The sequence below is a fragment of the Vipera ursinii genome (assembly GCF_947247035.1).
Source record: "Vipera ursinii genome assembly, chromosome: 1".
Classification (NCBI taxonomy): domain Eukaryota; kingdom Metazoa; phylum Chordata; class Lepidosauria; order Squamata; family Viperidae; genus Vipera; species Vipera ursinii.
In genome coordinates this window covers 350,252,147-350,276,122 of record NC_139512.1, presented here as the reverse complement: position 1 = coordinate 350,276,122, position 23,976 = coordinate 350,252,147, and the positions used below count along the sequence as shown (strand labels likewise).

At 45.2% G+C, this 23,976-nt stretch overlaps 1 protein-coding gene across 1 annotated transcript; it reads left to right on the top strand.

Annotated features, from left to right (window-relative positions):
* Window positions 1–11,300: 11,300 nt before the first annotated feature.
* MRPS23 (mitochondrial ribosomal protein S23) lies at window positions 11,301–23,579 on the top strand. Its single transcript, XM_083379884.1, has 5 exons — window positions 11,301–11,415; window positions 12,946–13,122; window positions 18,232–18,309; window positions 18,396–18,519; window positions 23,214–23,579. Exons 1-5 carry the CDS (start codon window positions 11,372–11,374, stop codon window positions 23,349–23,351), a joined length of 561 nt encoding a protein of 186 aa, XP_083236010.1. The 5' UTR covers window positions 11,301–11,371; the 3' UTR covers window positions 23,352–23,579.
* Window positions 23,580–23,976: the final 397 nt, after the last annotated feature.

Genomic DNA, 23,976 nt, shown 5'->3' with positions numbered 1-23,976 from the left:
GCCAGGCACTGAATTTCTGGATCATGATCATGTGACTGCAGGGATGCTGCGACAACTGGAACTCCCAAGATGGTTGTAAGTACCACTCATTTAGGGCAGTCACAGGTTTGGTTGCTAAACAAGTAGTTATTAAGCAAGGACAGTCTGTATTTATTACTAAATCTACACCTACAGCCTATGGCAGCAGTATACACCAATTCATTCACTGCAGCCATGAATTTAAAAGAATAAAAACCAGCAACACCTCATAATAAAACCATGTACAACCTGATTAGAAGATAAAGTTTCTTTAAAAATGGAACACTGATTAACTGAACAAGGGTTTAAGGTTTCTTCTTTGATCTTCAAAGAAATTGAAGATCAAAGAATAGGTGTCACCACCAAGAAGGCCCTCACTCGTTTTAATTTGGCCTCCTATCTAGATGAAGAAGCAGTTTGGTGTAGTGGTTCAAAGCACCAGGCTAGAAACTGGGTGACTGGGAGTTCTAGTCCTGCCTCCCTTTGTCACAAAAAAGTTGGGTGACCATAGGCCAGTCTCCCTCTCTGGGCCCCAGAAAGAAGGCAAGGGCAAGCTACTTCTGAAAATCTTGCTATGAAAGCTACAAAAATTCAAAAGCACCCACCCACACATACTTCTCTGGATAGCACCCAGAAAACATTCTGCCAAAAATGAATACCTCCTTCAGTCAGACAGAGCCGAAGCATGAACTGATTTCTTTGTTAAAACAAGCACTTTGAATTTGGCTCAGAAAGGAATGGGAAGCCACTGTAGCAAAGCCAGGTCATATGTTACACTATTCCCATGAGTTAGGTCCAGTTAAATGTTTGATTGCTGCTTTTGGTTGTCCTTGCAGCACTCACAAAGTAGATAGGTGGATAGAGGCTCACAGATGTTGTGTCTCTAAAATGCAGAAGAGAGCAACTAAGATGATCAGGGGGCTGGGGACTAAAACATACAATGAATGCTTGCAGGAACTGGATATGTCTAGTCCAGGGGTAGGCAACCTTGGCTCTTTTATGACTCATGGACTTCAACTCCCAGAATTCCTGACTCAGAGTCAGCTATGCTGACTCAGGAATTCTGGAAGTTGAAGTCCATGAGTCATAAAAGAGCCGAGGTTGCCTACCCCTGGTCTAGTCTAACAAAGAGAAGGACTAGGGGTGACATGGTAGCAGTGTTCCAATATTTAAGGGGATGCCACAAAGAAGTGGGGATCTATTATCCAAAAAACCTGAAGGGAGAACAAGAAGCAATGGATGGAAACTAATTGGGAGAAAACCAACCTAGAATTAAGGATAAATTTCCCGACAGAACAATTAATCAGTGGAACTTTTTGCCTTCAAAAGTTGTGGGTGCTCCATCACTGGAGGTTTTTAAGAAGAGATTGGACAGCCACTTGTCTGGAATGGTATAGGCCAGGGACTCCTGCTTGAGCAGGGGGTTGGACTAGAAGACCTCCAAGGTCCCTTCCAACTCTATTATTTTGATAGCCAATATTTGTAGGACTGTGAATTGGAAAATTAAATACCCAAGATATGCTACTGTTCATTCTTGCTTTAGATTCAGTCGAACTATAGGAAACTCTAAATGCAGGCATCAATGACTCTCTAAAAGAATGCAAATGACCAGCTGTCTGCAAGGACTATAAATCCTTTCATTCTCCACCATCCAGTCAGAGGTGAAGAAGCTTCTTGGATGAGAAGCGAAACGTCTTCAAAGAGAAAAAAGAAAGTCCAGTTGCCTCGTGATAAAGGACCTTTGGGATAACCATGACCTGGATGATTAAGAATCTCCACAGACATCTAAATCCAAAATGACTCTTCCGAAAGTCCCTTCTGAAAGTCTGCAAATGTGTTTGTTTGTTGCAGTAACCATGGTGCTTCACGTTAACAGAGAGGCTGACCTGGAGGAAGAGACAAAGACTGTAGGAAAATATGTTATGCCAGCTGCCATCTGGTGGCATATTTGGGAAGGACAGAAAAACATGCCAACGCTAACCTAGAATCAACGCTCTGGATTGACTGGCTGGCACCCTGTGCCCTCATCCTGTCCCATTATTATTTATTTATTTTATTTTAATTCCATTTATATCCCGCCCTTCTCCGAAGACTCAGGGCGGCTTACATGGTAAAGTAGCTGTGAGAGATTGTGTAAAATGAAGAGAAGGGTGAGGGGTGACATGATAGCAGTGTTCCAATATCTCAGGGGCTACCACAAAGAAGAGGGAGTCAAGCAATTCTCCAAAGTACCTGAAGGAAGGACAAGAAGCAATGGATGGAAACTAGTCAAGGAGAGAAGCAACCTAGAACTAAGGAGAAACTTCCTGACAGTTAGAACAATTAACCAGTGGAACAACCTGCCTCCAGAGATGGTGAATGCTCCAACACTGGAGGTTTTTAAGAAGAGACTGGACACTCATTTGCCTGAAATGGTATAGAGGTTTCCTGCCTGAGCAGGGGGTTGGACTAGATGACCTCCAAGGTCCCTTCCAACTTTATTATTATTATTATTATTATTATTATTATTATTATTATTATTATTATTATTATTATTATTATTATTATTATTATTATTATTATTAAAAGCTGAGGAAGGAATGGAACTTTTTTCATAAAGGCAACTCAGCCCATAAAGGAGAAATTTGGGAAGACGTGTTTGAAAGTATTCCTTACCTCATAGTAACTGCGTTCAAGATGATGACTGAAAAGTGACAACACACGAGGAAAACGGGCTGGTGGGAGAGGAGGGGAAAAAAAACCAACTACACATTGTTTCCTAATGATCTTCTCGTCATGATCAATTGGGATAAAAGCACCTGGGAAAGTTAATAACATATGTTCCAGCTTGGGAGTTCTGAAGTAGCTCAGTCTCTCATTTGAAGCAATTCAGTAATATTCAGTTGTAATTTTTCACGGTTAATTGAATGAACCGAGTCCAGGGCTTTTTTTTGTCATAGAATGCTCAGAACGGAGTTCCGGCACCTTTTTTAGATGGAACATTGTAGGGTAGGCAAGGCGGGTTGTATGCCATGTGAGTTCCAGAACCTTTTTCTTTTACAAAAAAAGCACTGACCGAGTCAGTTGCAGTTTACTCAGTCCAGGGATAAACAAACCATAGCTTCATATGATGTATGAACCAACTTCTCCTCCACCCCAAACAGCCATTTTTGTTCTGATCTGCAAAGATAAGGCTTTATATCCCAAGGAAGAGTCTTGTTGAATCAGAAGAAAGGACAATCTAGTCCAGAATTCCGTTTCCAACCTTGATGGTCAACTCATGTCTCTGAGAAGTTGACAAAATGTTCCCAGGAAATGAATGACCAGCAGTGGCTGGCTTGTGCCCAGAACGAGCTTCACCCAGGCAGCCACTAATCTAGTCAGTTCTGGCACCGTACAATAGCTCCAATCAACTGAAAATATGCCATTGTGAGAATACATTCTCTACCCACTTCAGGAAATGCCTGAGTTCCCTCAAGCCTTTTACTAGGTGAGCACTGGCAAATGATTGTTGTTGTTGTTGTTGTTAGTTGCGAAGTCGTGTCCGACCCATCGCGACCCTATGGACAACGTTCCTCCAGGCTTTCCTGTCCTCTACCATCTTCTGGAGTCCATTTAAGCTCACGCCTACTGCTTCAGTAACTCCATCCAGCCACCTCATTCTCTGTCGTCCCCTTCTTCTATTGCCCTCAATCTTTCCCAGCATTAGGCTCTTCTCCAGTGAGTCCTTCCTCCTCATTAGGTGGCCAAAGTATTTGAGTTTTAGCTTCAGGATCTGGCCTTCTAAAGAGCAGTCAGGGTTGATCTCCTCTAGGACTGACCGGTTTGATCGCCTTGCAGTCCAAGGGACTCGCAGGAGTCTTCTCCAGCACCAGAGTTCAAAGGCCTCAATTCAATGATTACATCAATCTATTTCAACCTTGGTCACTCAAGACAGGGGTCCCCAACCCCCAGGCTATGGCCCAGTACCAGGCCCTGTTCAGTGGTGTTATAACTTCAAACAGTTACCGTATATACTTGAGTATAAGCCGAATTTTTCAGCCCACTTTTTGGGCTGAAAAATTCCACTTCGGCTTATACTCCAGTCAACAAAAAAAAACTTACCGAGGACTTGTGCGCGGCCGAGGCTTTGGTGCTTCCGGGATTGCGCGCACCTCTCCCAAGCCACCACCGTCCGGAGACCTGCCGAAGTTTGGGGAGGTTTGGGGAGGTGCGCGCGCACCTCCCCAAACTTCCCCAAACGTCGGCAGGTCTCCGGATCTCCGTGCCTTGCCTGCCTGCTTCTTTCCGCTGCGGAAAGAAGCAGGCAGGCAGGTCACGGAGATCCGGAGACCTGCCGACGTTTGGGGAGGTTTGGGCACCTCCCCAAACCTCCCCAAACCTCGGCAGGTCTCCGGATCTCCGTGCCTTGCCTGCCTGCTTCTTTCCGCTGCGGAAAGAAGCAGGCAGGCAAGGCACGGAGATCCGGAGACCTGCCGAGGTTTGGGGAGGTTTGGGGAGGAGATCCGGAGACCTGCTGACGTTTGTGGAGGTTTGGGCACCTCCCCAAACCTCCCCAAACGTCGGCAGGTCTCCGGATCTCCGTGCCTTGCCTGCCTGCTTCTTTCCGCTGCGGAAAGAAGCAGCCTTCTTTCCGCAGCGGAAAGAAGCAGCCTGCCTGCTTCTTTCCGCTGCGGAACGAAGCAGCCTGCCTGCTTCTTTCTGCTGCGGAACGAAGCAGCCTTCTTTCCGCTGCGGAACGAAGCAGCCTGCCTGCTTCTTTCCGCTGTGGAACGAAGCAGCCTGAACGAAGCAGGCTGCTTCTTTCCACTGCGGAAAGAAGCAGCCTTCTTTCCGCAGCGGAAAGAAGCAGCCTGCCTGCTTCTTTCCGCTGCGGAACGAAGCAGCCTGAACGAAGCAGGCTACTTCTTTCCACTGCGGAAAGAAGCAGCTTGCCTGCTTCTTTCCGCTGCGGAACGAAGCAGCCTGCCTGCTTCTTTCCGCTGCGGAACGAAGCAGCCTGAACGAAGCAGGCTGCTTCTTTCCACTGCAGAAAGAAGCAGCCTTCTTTCCGCAGCGGAAAGAAGCAGCCTGCCTGCTTCTTTCCGCTGCGGAACGAAGCAGCCTGCCTGCTTCTTTCCGCTGCGGAACGAAGCAGCCTGCCTGCTTCTTTCTGCTGCGGAACGAAGCAGCCTGAACGAAGCAGGCTGCTTCTTTCCACTGCGGAAAGAAGCAGCCTTCTTTCCGCTGCGGAACGAAGCAGCCTGAACGAAGCAGGCTGCTTCTTTCCACTGCGGAAAGAAGCAGCCTTCTTTCCGCAGCGGAAAGAAGCAGCCTGCCTGCTTCTTTCCGCTGCGGAACGAAGCAGCCTGCCTGCTTCTTTCCGCTGCGGAACGAAGCAGCCTGAACGAAGCAGGCTGCTTCTTTCCACTGCGGAAAGAAGCAGCCTTCTTTCCGCAGCGGAAAGAAGCAGCCTGCCTGCTTCTTTCCGCTGCGGAACGAAGCAGCCTGCCTGCTTCTTTCCGCTGCGGAACGAAGCAGCCTGAACGAAGCAGGCTGCTTCTTTCCACTGCAGAAAGAAGCAGCCTGCCTGCTTCTTTCCGCTGCGGAACGAAGCAGCCTGAACGAAGCAGGCTGCTTCTTTCCACTGCGGAAAGAAGCAGACTTCTTTCCGCAGCGGAAAGAAGCAGCCTGCCTGCTTCTTTCCGCTGCGGAACGAAGCAGCCTGCCTGCTTCTTTCCGCTGCGGAACGAAGCAGCCTGAACGAAGCAGGCTGCTTCTTTCCACTGCAGAAAGAAGCAGCCTTCTTTCCGCAGCGGAAAGAAGCAGCCTGCCTGCTTCTTTCCGCTGCGGAACGAAGCAGCCTGCCTGCTTCTTTCCGCTGCGGAACGAAGCAGCCTGCCTGCTTCTTTCTGCTGCGGAACGAAGCAGCCTGAACGAAGCAGGCTGCTTCTTTCCACTGCGGAAAGAAGCAGCCTTCTTTCCGCTGCGGAACGAAGCAGCCTGCCTGCTTCTTTCCGCTGTGGAACGAAGCAGCCTGAACGAAGCAGGCTGCTTCTTTCCACTGCGGAAAGAAGCAGCCTTCTTTCCGCAGCGGAAAGAAGCAGCCTGCCTGCTTCTTTACGCTGCGGAACGAAGCAGCCTGCCTGCTTCTTTCCGCTGCGGAACGAAGCAGCCTGAACGAAGCAGGCTGCTTCTTTCCACTGCAGAAAGAAGCAGCCTTCTTTCCGCAGCGGAAAGAAGCAGCCTGCCTGCTTCTTTCCGCTGCGGAACGAAGCAGCCTGCCTGCTTCTTTCCGCTGCGGAACGAAGCAGCCTGCCTGCTTCTTTCCGCTGCGGAACGAAGCAGCCTGCCTGCTTCTTTCTGCTGCGGAACGAAGCAGCCTGAACGAAGCAGGCTGCTTCTTTCCACTGCGGAAAGAAGCAGCCTTCTTTCCGCTGCGGAACGAAGCAGCCTGCCTGCTTCTTTCCGCTGTGGAACGAAGCAGCCTGAACGAAGCAGGCTGCTTCTTTCCACTGCGGAAAGAAGCAGCCTTCTTTCCGCAGCGGAAAGAAGCAGCCTGCCTGCTTCTTTCCGCTGCGGAACGAAGCAGCCTGAACGAAGCAGGCTGCTTCTTTCCACTGCAGAAAGAAGCAGCCTTCTTTCCGCAGCGGAAAGAAGCAGCCTGCCTGCTTCTTTCCGCTGCGGAACGAAGCAGCCTGCCTGCTTCTTTCCGCTGCGGAACGAAGCAGCCTGCCTGCTTCTTTCCGCTGCGGAACGAAGCAGCCTGCCTGCTTCTTTCCGCTGCGGAACGAAGCAGCCTGAACGAAGCAGGCTGCTTCTTTCCGCTGCGGAAAGAAGCAGCCTTCTTTCCGCTGCGGAACGAAGCAGCCTGCCTGCTTCTTTCCGCTGCGGAACGAAGCAGCCTGAACGAAGCAGGCTGCTTCTTTCCGCTGCGGAAAGAAGCAGGCAGGCAGGGCACGGAGGTCCGGAGACCTGCCGACGTTTGGGGAGGTTTGGGGAGGTGCGCGCGCACCTCCCCAAACCTCCCCAAACGTCGGCAGGTCTCCGGACGGCGGCGGCTTGGGAGAGGTGCGCGCGATCCTGGAAGCACCGAAGCAAGTCCTCGGTAAGCTCCGGGCGGTCACTTGCTTCGCGTCTCCTGAGGGAAGGGGGGGCGACTGGAGCGGGCGTGTTTCCTCGCCTGCTGGGCACCGCGATGGAGGCTTGCAGAACGGCGGATCGGCTTATACTCGAGTCACCAACTTTTTCCAGTTTTTGGGGGTGAAATTGGGGGTCTCGGCTTATACTCGAGTCGGCTTATACTCAAGTATATACGGTACTAAATAAATGAACCTTTATTATCAAAGTACAACTTGCATACATTGAGATTGGCTGAGCCTCCCTTCGTGCCACCCCCCAACTCACAGTGACAACAAACCCACCATTTTGTTACACCATGTGAGCTAATTGCACAATGTGCCGGCCTCGCAAGTCTATCATACATAGAGTTATTTCCCGTTCAGGAGCCTGACAGCCCATGGATAAAAGCTGTTCTTCAGCCTGTTGGTATGGCTGGCTATACTCCTATATCTCCTACCCGATGGTAGGAGAGTAAAGAGGTACCGACCAGGGTGTGAGTCGTCTCTGAGAATTTTCCTCATTCTTCCAAGGCAGCGAGCCCGGGCGAGGTCATCCAGAGGTGTCAGGGGACAGCCCACGATGTTTTGTGTCTATCATTGAGGCATTGGTGGTGGGCCTCTCCATATTCCTTGTGTTCCTGATGTTTCTCAGCATAATCGAGTCCTGTCCAACGTGCAGTATAAATTTAGGGAAATGCTGGGGTTTTTTACGCCTTTAGTCCCACAATACAGCAAATGTCTAATGACTTTAATTCCTCTGACTTTGTATCCTATTTCTGTAATTGTTGAGTTACCCACAGCAAGAAGGACATGGTTACATTTCACAGGAGGCTATTCAGTTTCAAGTACATTTTTGAACAATTGCTGCCCCAGATACCTGTTTCTATCAGCATGATAGAATGAGTGATTGTAAGTTGAGGATTACTTGCACTGCAGCGGCTAAATTGATAAAATCTAAATGTCCACCCCCATAAGCCAACAATCCCAGGTTTGTGATAAGGTAGATCAAAAACCATCCTGGGGAAAATACTGTATTGGACTATCAATTTTGTATCTTTTTTAAAAAAAATGCAATAAAGCATCCATATAATCAGCAGGAGCTCAGCTCACCTGAAGGGTGTCTTTATCCATATAGCGTGTTATGTGAACCAAGTCAATTCAGTAAATCAGCATGTGCAATTACAATGCGTTCAGAAAATATTCAGATCCCCTTCACTTTTGTCACTTTTGTTATGCTGCACTTTGATTCTAGTTGTTGAAAATCATTTTGTCCTCATTAATTACACTCCGTACCCCATAATGAAAAAGTGAACAGAATTTTAGAAATGTCTGTAAATTTATTAAAAAGAAAAAAACCTGAAATATCACATTGGCATAAGTATTCAGAACCTTGGCAATAACATTTGAAATTTAGCTCAGGTGAGCCTGCCATTTCTTTTGATCATTGCGGACATGTTTCTACACCTTGACTGGAATTGACCTGTGGTAAATTAAATTGATTGGTCATCATTTGGAAAGACACACACCTCTCTATAGAAGGCCTCAGAACTGACAGTGCCATACTGTAGCAAAGCAAAAGCCTTGAGGTCAAAGGAACTGCCTACAGAGCTTAGAAACAGGATTATTGCAAGGCACAGATCTGGAGGCTACAGTAAAATTTCTGCTGCATTGTAAGTTCTTAAGAACACAGTGGCTTCCATAATTCTCAAATGGAAGAAGTTTAGCATAACCAGGACTCTTCCAAAAGCTGATCACCTGGTCAAACTGAGCAATCGGGGGAGAAGGGCCTTAGTAAGAGAGGTGACCAAGAACCCAATGGTCACTCTGACTAAAATTCAGAGATCCTGTGTGGAGGATCTTTCAGAGTTCCAGAAAGACAACCATCACCGCAGCCCTTCACCGATCTGAGCTTTATGGCAGAGTGGTTAGACGGAAGCCTCTCCTCAGTGTAAAATACATGAAAGCCTGCTTGGAGTTTGCAAAAAAGCACCTGAAGGACTCTTGGACTGTGAGGAACAAGATTCCCTGGTTTGATGAAACCAAGTTTGAACTGTTTGGCCTCAATTCTAAATTTTGTGTCTGCAGGAAACCAGGCACTGCTCATTACCTGCCCAATATCATCCCAACAGTGAAGCGTGGTGGTGGCAGCATCATGCTGAGAGGGTGTTTCTGAGCAGCAGGGACTGGGAGACCGGTTGGAGTTGAGAGAAAGCTGAATGGAGCAAAATACAAGAATATTCATAGCACTCAGACCTCAGATTGGGCTGAAGGCTCACTTTCAACATGACAAAGATCCTAAGCACCCAGCCAAGACAACACAGGAATGGCTTGGAGACAACTTTGTGAACACGCTAGAGAGTGACCCAGCCAGAGCCCTGACTTGAACCCTATTGAACATCTCTGGAGGGATCTGAATTGGCTGTCCACCGATGGTCGCCATCCAACCTGACTGAGCTTTTTTTTTAAAATCCCATTTATATCCCGTCCTTCTCCGAAGACTCAGGGTGGCTTGCAATCTAAAGCACAAATCAATGTGCTTAACTTGAGAGGATCTGCAAGAAAGAAGGGTAGAAAAATCCCCCAATCCAGTGTGCAAAGCCTGTTGCGCTATACCTAAAAAGACTTGAGGCTGTAATTGCTGCCAGAGGTGCTTCAATAAAGTACTGAGTGAAAGGTCTGAATAAGTATACCAGTGTTTTTTTCTTTTTAATATATTTACAGACATTTCTAAAATTATTTCATCATCATAGGGTGTTGAGTGTAGATTAATGAGAAAAATGAATTTCAACAACTGTAGAATCAGGCTGTGACATAACAAAATTGACAGACGTATATTCTGAATGCCCTGTAGGTCAACATATCATGGAGTCATAGAGTTGGGAAGGACCTCAGAGGTCATCAAGTCCAACCTTCACTATTACATCCCCAATATGTTATTCATCTATTTCTGTAAAGAAAAGCAGAGATGACCTTGGAAAAAGTATGAACTGTCTCCAGGTGAGTTGCCTCTAAGGCAAATTGGGTGATATGCAAGATGAATGAACGAACCATTAAGGGATAGTGGTGAAGGGGCTGGTGAGACTGTGAGTTCAACAAATAAAAAGAAAATGCTATGAATAATGAATGAATGAACCTTTATTGTCAAAGTACAACCATGTATACACTGAGATTGGCTGAGCCTCCCTTCATGCCCCCATCCCCAACTTACAGTGACACAAACCCTCCATCTTATTACACCATGTGAGCTAATTGCACAACACACCCGGCCTCGCAAGTCAATCATGCATAAAGTTTATAAAATTATTTCCTGTTCAAAAGCCTAACAGCCCATGGATAAAAGCTGTTCTTCAGCCTGTTGGTACGGCTGGCTATACTCTTATATCTCCTACCAGATGGTAGGAGAGTAAGGAGATACAGTCCAGGGTGTGAGTCATCCCTGAGAATTCCTGAAAGATGATATATAAATAATAATAATGAGATATAAATAATTCCTGAAAGATGAGATATAAATGTAAAAAATGTTTTTTGACACTAAGCCATAAATCATGGTTTATAAATCAAAGTGACTGAATTCTTACCAAAGGAAACATGCCACACTATGTTCAGGAAGATGTTAAGATGTGAACTCAACCATTGTTTATTTTATAAACAATAGTTAAACAGTGTGCAGTGTTTCTCCACCTTGGTGACTTTTAAGATGTGTAAATTTCAACTTCCAGAATTCCCCAACCATTGAAGAATTCTGGAAGCTAAAAGTGCACACATGGTAAAGTCACCACAGTTGGGAAATATTGCCTTTACAGTGGAAAACTGAGCCAAAGAATCTTACTATTTAATTTTGAAAATACACACTGCATATTCACGCAAACCACGTTTTGGCTTTGCATTCTGCATGAATCCAACCCCAGGTGCAATATTCCAAATAATAATTAGTAGGAATGTGCATTGTAAGCCCTAGATTCCACTGGTAAGACTTTGCCTCGCAGATCAGTTCCGGGCAGAGCTCACAAAAGAATCTAAATGATTTTTCATTTTTGATTATTTCGCTTCTTGCATGAAGCCAATGCTAGCCTTGCTCCAGCGCTGCTCCTTCATCGATTGCTTCTGTCTGCTTTTGTAATCTCCGTTGCTTGTATGTCGGCTTGCCACTATCACGTGGGTCTCGGAGGTTCTAGTCTCGCGAGATCTCTTGGTTTCCGTTTCCGTGAACCGAGGTTGCTAAGGGCCGCTTTCAGTTGCCAAGAGAGGCCTAGTTAGGCCTACTTTAAGACGCAATGGCGGGGACCCGGTTGGAGAAGTTGGGAACAATCTTTACCCGGTAGGTCTTTGGGTTTTCTCCCCCTCCCTCCTGCATTTTGGGTTAGGGCTTGTGAAGAGCGGCAGTAGTAAAATTTATACTAGGGAGCTCGAAAGCAGGGAAATGAAAGCGTGGCAACTTTGGGGCAGTTAATTAAAAAAGAGTCTAGAAATTTGCGATAACTGTTCTCCCTGCAGAAATACAATGCTTGGGCGGCAAAAGCCTAGGGAATTCCTGGAAAGCACAAAGAGTTGCGGATCTCTTGGGGGCAGGACGGATATTTGCAAGCCCGAAAGTGGTCCTTCTCTAAAGGAACTGCCAAGTGCTGGCCTAGGAAATATCCTAACATTGTAACCCGCCCCTTTAATGAAAAGGACGCTGTTTTATATTTTATCTATTTATTTTATTGTATTTAATTATGGCTGCCTGTTCTCTTCTGGAATGGCTGGCTTTACAAAATTTAATAAAATAAACCCATAAAATATCAGTAGTGTTAATTTGACTAATGTATAAATATTCCCTCTATATTCATTTATTTTATTAAATGCATTATATAGCTGGCCAGCGTCTTCTGCATTGGGCAGCCTTAATACATTTTAATAAAATAAACACATAAAATATTAATGTTATTAATAATGACTAGGTAAAAAAAGGTAAAAGTTCCCCCGCACATGCGTGCTAGTTGTTTCCGACTCTAGGGGCCGGTGCTTATCTCCGTTTCAAAGCCGAAGAGCCAGCGCTTGTCCAAGGACGTCTCCGTGGTCATGTGGCCGGCATGACTAGACGCCAAAGGCGCACAGAACGCTGTTACCTTCCCACCGTAGTGGTCCCTATTTTTCTACTTGCATTTTCACGTGCTTTTGAACTGCTAGGTTGGCAGAAGCTGGGACGAGTAACAGGCGCTCACTCTGTTATGCGGCACTCGGGATTTGACCCGCCAAACTGCCGACAAACATCGCGTCAATTAAAAACTAGGATCCACGAACACCGGCTGGCTGTCAAACGCCACAATCCCAAATCCTTATCTCTACCCACACCGACATCAAAAAGCACCAGTTCGATTGGAGCAACACAGAAATCTTCTGGCACACACCCGCCATGCTTGTGAATTCATTGAAGCCTGGCACTCCACAAGCAATCCCATCCCCAGATATATTGACCTACAACCAGCCTATGAACCCCTCAGAATCCAAATCAACCGCACAGCCAACCAGATACGGCACCGACCCTCAACCAACCCATCCAAGCCCGCCCACCCACCCAATGACCCTGACCTGATGCAACCTCCCTGTCACAAGACCCATCACAGGCCCTCACTTGACACACCCACACCTGAAGCCTTTATAAACAGAAGTACATTCACATCCCCTAAAGTCTTTTGAACATGTTACCTAGCCTGGTAACGAAACATTTGGAAACCAACCCACAAACTGGGAGAACAAACCTTCACCCTCATCCTACACCCGAGCTACAGATATTCGCCACTAATGCAAAAGTTTTTCTTTTTCTTTTCCTCCTTATGCAAACTGACTTCCTACTCTTTCCTTGCAGGGTGCAGAACTTGCTCCGCTCTGGGGCAATGCGTGAATCCCAGAAACCCATCTGGTATGATGTTTACGCTGCTTTCCCTCCCTTGCGGGAGCCCACCTATCGCAATATTCGCCCGTTGGTGGGAGTGATAAAAGATACAGTGCCCCCCATTCTGTACCCGGAGGATCAGATCCGAGCGTAAGAGTCACTCCTTTCTTTTCCCTCTTTGTTTCCCCTCCTCCCATTTCTTTACAGGTGGTCCTTGCTTACTGACTGACTGCTTGTTCAGCAACTTTTCAGAGTGAAACAGCACTAAACAAAGGGGATTTATGAAGAGGCAGCCTTTGTAGCATTCCCGTGATCACATGACCGCAATTTAGGCACTTGGCAACCGTTACACATTTAGGATGATTGCAGTGTCCTATGGCTATGTGATCGCCATTTGTAATCTTCACCACTGGCTTCTGAGAAGCAAATTCAAAGGGGAAGCTGGCAGGAAGTCTCAAGTTGCAGTTCCTGCATAATTTGCTAACGATCCCAGCCAGAGCTATTGTTGTAAATCAAGATTCAGTCATGTGACATTTCACTTTATGACCTTGTTGTTTAGTGATGGAGTTGTTGGTTTCTATTACAGTCAGTAAATGAGGATTGCCTATATTTATTCAATTTATATTGTCGCTCCTCTCACATGTGTGATTCTGGGCAGCTTATGGTAAAAGAGATAAAACTGAATATAAGTCAGGGTTGAATTGTGAAGTTCTGGGTAGTCTCTGAGCTTGGTTGTTTACTTGCAGACATTTTGTTACCCAAGTTTTCTAGTTATCAGATACTACCAAGAGCTCCATAGATAAAATACATGAAGTACATAATATAAAAATAAAATGTAGAGTATGTGTGTGTACATGAGAGCAAGCAGCTAAATTTCGTTTTTAATGTGTACTGTTGTGCTCACAGTAAAAAAAATGACAATAAAGGTTTGTCTGTCTGCCTGTCTGTCTGTCTGTCTGTCTGTCTGTCTGTCTATCTATCTATCTATCTATCTATCTATCTATCTATCTATCTATCTATCTATCTATCTATCTATTATCAGCTGGGGCCTCGCAGAAGAGCAACAGGGCTGGGGAGAAACTAATTTCTGAGGGAATTATGTTCCTTCTGAGCCCAATCAACTAACACTTTAGCCAAAGGTTTAATGGTCGCTGGAATGAAATGGAGGCTGCTTTCAATTCATGGAAGTTTTGGGGATCACTGGCCGAGGGGAGATTAGTGGACTTACTGGTGTGGTTGGTTGGTTGGTCTCTGTGAGGACAGACCTCTAGCTGAAATGGCCCAGCCATCCAATCCAGCAGGGTACAGCCAATGTTCAGACTGCCAGGTATCTTAAACCAGGGACCTTGCAGAGATGAAGTCTAAAATTCTGAAGCCCAAGAGATAATACCCACCACTATCCATGTCTTTACATAACTTTACATCTATCTGTGTTAGATACAACAAAACATAATAAATAAATAAGGCATACATCTATTTCTTTGCATAACTTATAGAATCCTTTCCCACAAAACGAGATGTCTACAGGTTTTGATGGCTTCTACTTAATCAAAGAACCAGAGAAGTTGGCAGTATATAAATTTTGGAAATGAATGCATGTGTGCATGCCAATTGCCGTCCTTCATGGCCAGAGGTCATATACTGTTCCTAACTACTATAAGCAGGCATATACATAGAATGAAGGCTACTGCTAAGCTTGTAAGCCGCCCTGAGTCTTCGGAGAAGGGCGGGATATAAATGGAATTAAAATAAAAAATAAAAATAAATACTTGCGGACTCTCTCCCTAAGAACAAATTGCTGGCCTATTGTGTGTGTGTACGTGTATAAATATCTCTTTTTTGTGCATGTTTTATTGTAAACTGCCCAGAGACCTTTAGCTATTGGGTGTTTGTGTTTTTTTAAAAAAGGAGGATAGCAATTGAAGCCATGTGATTGAAGAGGCCAGGCTTCAGTTACACCAGGGGTCTTCAAACTTGGCAACTTTAAGACTTGTGGACTTCAACTCCCATGGCTGGCTGAGGAATTCTGGGAGTTGAAGTCCACAAGTCTTAAAGTTGCCAAGTTTGAAGACCCCTGAGTTACACCATTTTGACACTTCACCCCACATGCCAAAACCACCTGTATTAAAATGCTACAAAGAACCTGGGCAAGTGGATAAGGCAGATATGATTCTATGGCTAACTGGTTATATTTGTAAGCCAGCTGGGTGATTCCGGACTATCCCACCTAGAAGCTCTGGGCTCTGTACATTTTACTGCCTCCTCCTGTTTTTCCCCATTAAAAAAATCCTGGGAGTAGAGAACAATTGACCAGAAGTCAACCTTATAAGCTTCCATTGATAGGATTGGCTCGCACCCGGGTCCCCTCAGCCCTTCTCCAACCACTAGGCAGCTCCAGTTATCCTAGACATCGTTAGGTGCATGAATCTAGACAGTTTGATCTTATTAAGCTAGCCATGGTAGCTCAGGACATGCAGCTGGTCTACCTGATTGCTCCGTGGTGGCGAACCTATGGCTCGTGTGCCACTGGTGGCACGCAGAGCCCTCTCTGTGAGCACACGCGCCATCACCCCAATCCTAGGCCTTCAGCTGGGTTTTATAAAACCTTTTCGCTTTAGGCCTCCGCCGCAGTGTGCAAAAAACAAAAAAAGGTTCAATCAATGAATTTCAACTTCTCACGGGAAAAAAAACATCTTGCAAAGTTGGAATTGATTGATTGAACTTTTTAGTCATACCCAGTCTGCCATTACCACCGCAGCCACGCCCAGCCAATTGGCCATGCCCACCCAATGGGCCATGCCCTCCCAGCACCTGATGATACATAAGTGGGTTTTGGGTTGCCGTTTGGGCACTCGGTCTCTAAAAGGTTCTCCATTACTGTGATAGCTTATCTGTGTATGAGCTATTTAAAAAGTGAGGGGCAGTTCTACTTTAAGCTGCATAATAGTTGCTTAGGAAAGGTAGTACTTTTTCCTTTAAAAACAAACTCCTAAAGCGTGCAAGTATAGATTTCTACACATGCTTGCATTTTGTCTGTGTCTTTATTACATAATACTAGCCAACTAAAAAAATAAAGTCCTTATTTTTATTATATTTTTATCCCACCTTTAAAAAATATATTTGATCAAGGTGGAGAGCATACTCATTATTCCTGCCTCCTATTTTCCCCACCACAATTCTTTGTGGTGGGTTGTTCTGAGGAACAGAGTGCCTGGTTCAAATTCACCCAGCTGGCTTACAGGAGGCCGAGAACTCACAGTCTCTTGGTTTCTAAACCAGCACCTTCACCATTATACCAGGCTGGCATTTTTAGCCCTCTATAGAGTCCTACTCCTAGTTCATCCAGCCTGCATCTTATCAATTATTGCTGATAACAATTGTGTACCGATTAGAAGTTTGAATACCACTTGAGACAATTGAGATTTGATTGAGACATCCAGACTTGGAAGCTTATTGAGCAAACTAAACAATCATTAGTTCTCACTGTCACCTGTTTCACAGGTGTTATGGGTATAATTTTTAGACAGACTTTTTGTTCCTTTCTTTCAATTCCCTAGACTTTTTGATATAAGTCAGGATAAGCATGTTGTAAACCAGAGGTCCACAAACTTTTGGGCACCAGGAACCGGTTCCGTGGAGAGAGGTTTTTCCATGGACCGGAGGGTGTGTGGTTTTGTTTGCTGCCTGCATCTCGCAGATGGTGCTTTGCTTGTTTGTGTGGCCAAGTTGCTGGCATGCTGCGGCCCAGTACTGGTCCATGGACTGGGGTTTGGGGACCCCTGTTATAAACGAAAATAGCTTTTCTGATCTAAGGCATCGTTCTTTCTCCCTTCCTTGCAGTTTGAAGTGGTAGGGATGTTATTGTGGGGCGTCTTGCATACAACAAACATTGTCACTTGTTGCTATGATGGCTTGGAGAATGCCATAGGAAATGATAAATATAGCCCTTGGCATATGACTGTCAACTGGTTGTAAGTTGTGAACGACCCTTTAGATGGCAGTCACTAAGCAAATGCCATGGTTGTTAAGTGAAACCATCATTTGTTGTTGTTATTTGCGAAGTCGTGTCCGGCCCATCGCGACCCCATGGACAACGTTCCTACAGGCCTTCCTGTCCTCTACCATCTTCTGGAGTCCATTTAAGCTCACGCCTACTGCTTCAGTGACTCCATCCAGCCACCTCATTCTCTGTCGTCCCCTTCTTCTCTTGCCCTCAACCTTTCCCAGCATGAGGCTCTTCTCCAGTGAGTCCTTCCTTCTCATTAGGTGGCCAAAATATTTGAGTTTCAGCTTCAGGATCTGGCCTTCTAAAGAGCAGTCAGGGTTGATCTCCTCTAGGACTGACCGGTTTGATCGCCTTGCAGTCCAAGGGACTCGCAGGAGTCTTCTCCAGCACCATAGCTCAAAGGCTTCAATTCTTTGGCGCTCAGCCTTTCTTATGGTCCAACTTTCACTGCTATACATTGCATAGCCTTGACTACCATTTGTTATGGGCATAGATTTGCAAAAACTGGAAGTTAGTGCTGGTTTTCAGCAAAATCATTGTAAAATGTGACCATGGGATGCTGTGAATCTGGCTGTGTTGCTGAGTGCCTGGAGTTCAGTCATGTGACTGCAGGGGGGGGGATGACTGTTGGAACTTCAGTGCCAGATCATAAATAGCTGCAAGGTAAGTTCGTCGTAACTTCGAACAGTGGTAAGTCAAGGATTGCTTGTTCTTCTTCTTCCCCTTGTGATGTTACAGAGCTAATGGCAGAGAGGGACTATAGCTATTCTTGTTTTGCAGCTTCTTAAGTCTCCCAAGTTTTTCCTGTTACATTGAAGCAGAAAATTACTAAATCGTAGTGTGTAATTTCTCAAGAATTTCTGGGGGAAAGTCAAATATAAATAAATGCTTGACAGACATCTTTAAACAACCCCTTTTTTAAAAAAAGAAAAAAAATATACTGAAATCCCTTGCTTTCTTGGATAATAAGATGGCATCACCACCTCCTGCAGGAAAAATGATAGTTTCCCCAACCCTGAATTAGACTAAGACTTCAGCTGAATAATACAATTTGCAAGAAGCCTGTTCATTTCTCAAGGCGGGAGAGGAAATACAGCACTATTAGAGCTAAGTAATATGTATTAGCCACCTAGAGACATGTATTTGAGCTGGATACCATATAAATCTACCTAATAAATAAATATTAGTATAGCAATATTCTTTGTGTACATGGAGATAAGTTCCAAATTGAAGTTTCTTATCTAATTCATTAGGAAATTTTATGAAGTCTACGGAACTGGTTCAGGTATATTTGAACTAGCAAGATCAAATTATAAATCTCCCTGTCAAAGGTAAGTGAATAAACTCTCTCCTGAGGATTTTTTTTTCTTCCAAGTTCATGGACTGGAAATTACGATCTTTCCTCTTGGAATTGCAGGTTTGTTGAGAAATATAGTGAATTGAAGAACAAGGAGGGAGAAATGGACGAAGACCTACTATTTGCAGAAACAGGAAAAGCGCTTTTGGCAGAGGGCCTGGTTTTATCAAGAAAGGGCAAAAATGTAAGTATCCAGAAGCAAATGCCATTTTTTGGTATCACATTGGAATACAGGGTGTGCAGCTGTCATAAATAAGTGTGGCATAGTAATTAAATCACAAATATGGTAACCATGTTTTAGTAGAAGTCTTTTAACTTAAAAATGAAGAGGTGTGGTGGCTGAGTGGCTCAATGATGTTGGAGATGATTTTGCTTCAGCGGTTTGAATCCTAGCACTGCGTGGCAGGGTGAGCTCCCGTCACTTATCTCAGCTCCTGCCCACCTAGCAGCTTGAAAGCATGCAATAGAATAGAATAGAATAGAATAGAATAGAATAGAATAGAATAGAATAGAATAGAATAGAATAAGAATAGGTCTTTACTGAGAATAGAATAGAATAGAATAGAATAGAATAGAATAGAATAGAATAGAATAGAATAGAATAGAATAGAATAGAATAGAATAGAATAGAATAGAATAGAATAGAATTGGAAGGGACCTTCGAGGTCTTCTAGTCCAGCCCTCTGCTCAAGCAGGAGAACCTATATACCATGTCAGACAGGTAATTATCTAGTCTTTTCTTAAAAACCTCAAGTGATGGAGCACCCACGATTTCTGGGGGCATGCTGTTCCACTGGTTAACTGTCCTCACTGTCAGGAAGTTTCTCCTTAATTCCAGGTTGCTTCTCTCTTTGATCAGTTTCCAACCATAGTTTCTCGTCCTTCCATCTGGTGCTCTGGTGAACAACCTGGCCCCCTCTTCCTTGTGGCAGCCCCTCAGATACTGGAGGACTGCTATTATGTCTCCCCTATTTCTTCTTTTCTTTAGACTAGCCAAACCCAAGTTTTGCAGCCGTTCTTTGTACATTTTGGTCTCCAGGCCTTTGATCATCTTAGTTGCTCTTCTCTGATTTTTTTTTCCAAACTCTCAACATCTTTTATTTGATAAGGTGACCAAAATTGGCTGCAGTATTCCAGGTGTGGTCTTACTAGGCTTTGATAAAGCGGTACTAATACTGATAAAGCAGTACTAATAGAATCACATGATCTTGATTCTATGCCTCTGTTTATACAACCCAAGATTGTGTGAGCTTTTTTGGCTGCTGCCGCACACTGCTGGCTCATAGTCGAGTGATATGCGATAGATATTTAGGTACCACTTTGCTGAGGAGACTGTTGCCAGAAGGCTTCGGAGTATTCTGTTCCAGCCTACTACCGGCCCTGTTTGAATGTCTGGGACAACCCCTTTTTATAGTCAACAGGCTGGAAAAACCCAACCAAATTTATTTACAAAGAAATCAAAAGTTCAAACAAGAGTTAAACCAAAAGTTTAAACAAGAGTTAAACCAAAAGTTCAAACAAGAGTTAAACAGGAATAACAGACCAGGACTCTAGCAGAAGATCTTCAAATGGTTGCCTTCAGCAACCAGCACCTCCCACACCTTCCCCTTTTATCAGCAGTCCCAAGGCGTGGCTTCTCATTGCCTTCTCCTCCTCTCACCGAGTTGCCTCATGGCCTTTCTCTGTTCTACTCTGCTGGAATGCCTCCTGCTCCTAGCATCCCTGACTAGATCCAGCTCTGAATCATCTATGACCAATACCTCGTGCTCACACGGCTGAGTCTGATGAGGAACGTGACGGGAGGGGCCAGGCTGAGAGTCGTGCAGTGCATCAGAGCCTCCCTCTGACACCAAAGGCTCTCCAAACCCTTCCTCCTCTTCCTCTTCAGAATCATCAGATTCAGCTGCCGGTATCACAGGCTGACGCTGAATGACAACACAAAGGAAGGAGAGGGTCCCGGATGACACTGCAGGAAAGCAGCTTGTCTTCCTTTCTGGTGCGGAACTAGCTCGTCCCCTGAGGGATCCCTTGGAAAGCGTGTGAGCGTGAACCAAAACAGGGCTTGCAGTCTTAGGCAACCAAACTACTCTGCCTCAGCACTGTAGTCTCCTGGTTTTACGTAATATTGCCATATGCTAAATAAAAAAAAAAACCTTGAAAACATGACGTTTTCCGGAAGGAGTATAAGCAGTTAAATTTTGAAGACTCAGCAGAGAAGGCCTCGTGCCTGTCTAAATTGATCCATAAGGTGGTATTTTCAGCCGAGTCTCACTAATCTGCATAAGGGTTAATACCAAAGTTGTTACTGGATAAGAGACAGATCCAGATTAATTATCTTCCAGAATAAGCTAATCCTTTAATTAAAAAAGAGAGGGGGAGATACTGTCATTTTGCAAAGCAAATCACTCTAGCATGGCCTTCAGTATTGAGAATGCTCTGGACCCCATAACACAGGGAACCTATAATAGAAAACGTTAGGTGAGGAATGCATTAGAAAGGATGACAGCGTTTGGAATTATTCAGCATTTTTTCCTCCATTCATCGTCATCATCATCATCATCATTTTAGCCATTGCCTACCCACTGCAGGATGAAGGCTGTTCTGTACCAGCCTGCTACCAGCCCTGCAGCAAAAGCAGGGACAACCCCTTTAAAAACGGCAAGAGGCTGGAATAAAGCCTGCCAAATTTATTCACATAAAACAGAGCAAGACAAGACACCAACCATGAAACAGGAGCTATGGAACAGGAACTTTCCAAGCTGTTGCCTTCAGCAAACCAGCCCTCCCACACATTCCCCTTAAATACAGTTCAGGGCGTGCCTCCTTCCGAGGTGCCCCATTGCCTTCCTCTGTTTACTCCTGATTGACTGCCTCCTGCGTCGGGCGTCCTTGAACAGGGCCAGCTGTGGGTCATCTTCATCCACGCTGTCAGGCTCACACAGCTGGGTCTGCATCGTGACCAGATGAGAGGGGCCTGGCTGGGGGCTCTCATCAAACTGTCCAATCCCCTCAGCAAGTTCTTTAACACCCCCCTCCTCCTCCTCCTCTGAGTCGTCCGACCCAACTGCCGAACCCACAGGCTGACCCTGAATCACAACAAAGGCTTCTGCATGTTTCCAACCAATACAGTCCTGAGTTTTCTTTTGCCAATTCGGCCCACCATACTTGTTTTAGGTCTCTTTCGTGGATGCTTTTTATCAAGGGGGATCCATTCTACGACTGCTTTAGTCCAGGGCTTTTCAACATTTTCACCCATTGCATCACTTTTAGGGTATGGCAACATCCGAGTACCACCAGTCACCTAGCAAGGTGTCAAAAACGTGATGACCAAAAAAAAAAAAAGGAAAAAAGTGATGAAGTACAGGTAGTCCTCGACTTACAACAGTTCGCTTAGTGACTGTTCGAAGTTACAATGGCACTGAAAAAAGTGCCCCCCAAGCCCCAGCCAAGCAATGCATCTGCCTAGCCACCCGGTGGCGCTCTTCCTCCTGTCTGAGGTTTTCATTGTTGTGAGCATTTCTGTTGAGGATTGGCAATAGGGGTGGGGTGGGAGGTGTTTGGTTTTTATTTCCCCCCCCCTTTTCTGGGTGGTTGCAGCAGGTTTTGGTCATTTCACATGACCCTGGGACACTGTGACCATCATAAATATGAATCAGTTGCCAAACATCTTGTTAAGGATTGTTGTGCAGAGGTCTCCTTGTGCTACCTAGGAGTTGCATAGACAAGGAAGGGTATTGAGAGCAGTAAGAGATCACAGTAACCACAAGATACACTGAGTTGTGAAAATAGAAAGTAGTTTACTTTAAGGTGGTGTAAAAATCAAAAATGCACAGTCAAAAATAATCAGTCCAGGTCACACACAAAAATAACAGTCCAAGTGCAAATCCTAATACAAAGTCTTCTTACCAGTCCAGAGGTCAAAAACACAGTTATGCAGATACAAAGCAAAAAAGCAATAATAGAGCAATCAGCAAATTCAGATACTCAGAGAGATCCAGTGAGAGAGAGAATCTACGTTTCTAGCTCCCTCTTATGGCCATGAGAACACTTACACACCCATGGATCAATTACCTTCTTAAAGTTACAACATCATCATGGCTTATATATTTCCAACCCAATATGTAGGCTATCATCATATGCCTAACACATCTGAATGTAAATCACAAGACCCTGGAGATGCTGCAACATTCCAGCTGATTGGCGCTTCTGGGCTCAGCAGAAGCGCCACGATCAGCGCCGAGCTCCAGCTGGAGCCTGGCGCTGATCCTGGCGCTTCCGCTGAGCCCTGACAGCCCTGCAGCTCCAGCCGTCTCTCACTCAGGCTTGTGCGGTGCTGCCACCGGTTCAGCTCATTCCCCTCCCCCGCTACCATTTTTCTGGGATGGTCACGTACCACCTGCCAGGTGCCAGTGTACCACAGGTGGTACCCGTACCACTGGTTGAAAAGCCCTGATCTATCCTACACTGCTTACATGGATAGAGTTGTCCCTTTGCCTGCCAGCCAAATTAGGAGATACACACCTGTTTGCTCTCAGAACACCAACTACAGGTAGTACGTTACTTACAACCATTCATTTACTGCCTGTTCGAAGTGACAGCAGTGACCTATGACCGTTTTTCACTTACATCTATTTTGGGCTCAATTCTGTTCGTAAATTGAGGACTGTATTGCCCTTTCCATCTGTGACATCGACATCTTATTGATATTACTTTTTGACTCCCTTTGCGTGTAGAAGAGAGGATGATAATTGGTTGGTTTGACCCCTGATGTTAATCGCAACTTGATCGGGAACTAAAGCTGTGTTACTTTGACCTGGAAAGATTCAGTTTCTGGTTTCAGTTTTGCACACTTGCGGTTCCTCTGCTTTTATCCAACAGGTTGCTCCAAGGCCTCCGTCAACCGTGCCTGTATTACAGCTTGAAGGCCTGTTTCAGGAAAAGGAGGACGGCACAGAAAATCCGGAGCCAAAAACAGAGCCCAGCGACAAGCCAAAGGAAGAATCCTTCCCCTCCTAAAAACTATGTGATTCTGTTTAAACCAGTTTTTATTGACTGCATGACCCCTTTGATAGACTCTTCCTAAAGTTCTGGTTTTTCTCCTTGTTAGGAATGCTTGAACGTCCTGTAGAAAGATCACAAGAACTCCCTTATGGGATGCTCCCCAAAGTGCCCATTTCAACAAACCATGGATTCGATTATTAAAATCATTCTCTGGAAACATTTCTGCGGTGGATATTCTACCTTTCAGTTAAAGTAGAGATGAATTCCCTGTGACGTAATCCAAATGCTAAGGAACTGGTTCCATTTAATCTAACAAAATGAAATTCAATGGTGGAAAAAGTAAGGTTCTACATTTAGGGAAGAAAACCCAAATGCACAGGTACAGTACAGGTGGTACCTTGCTCAATAATAGCAACTGTGAGAGGGATCTTTGACTCCTAGTGGACAATCACTTAGATATGAGCCAGCCTTGTGCTGCAGCTGCCAAAAAAGCCAACACAGTGCTAGGCTGCATTAACAGAGGGATAGAATCAAGATCAAGTGAAGTACTAATACCACTTTACAATGCTTTGGTAAGGCCACACCTGGAATACTGCATCCAGTTTTGGTCACCACGATGTAAAAAAGATGTTGAGATTCT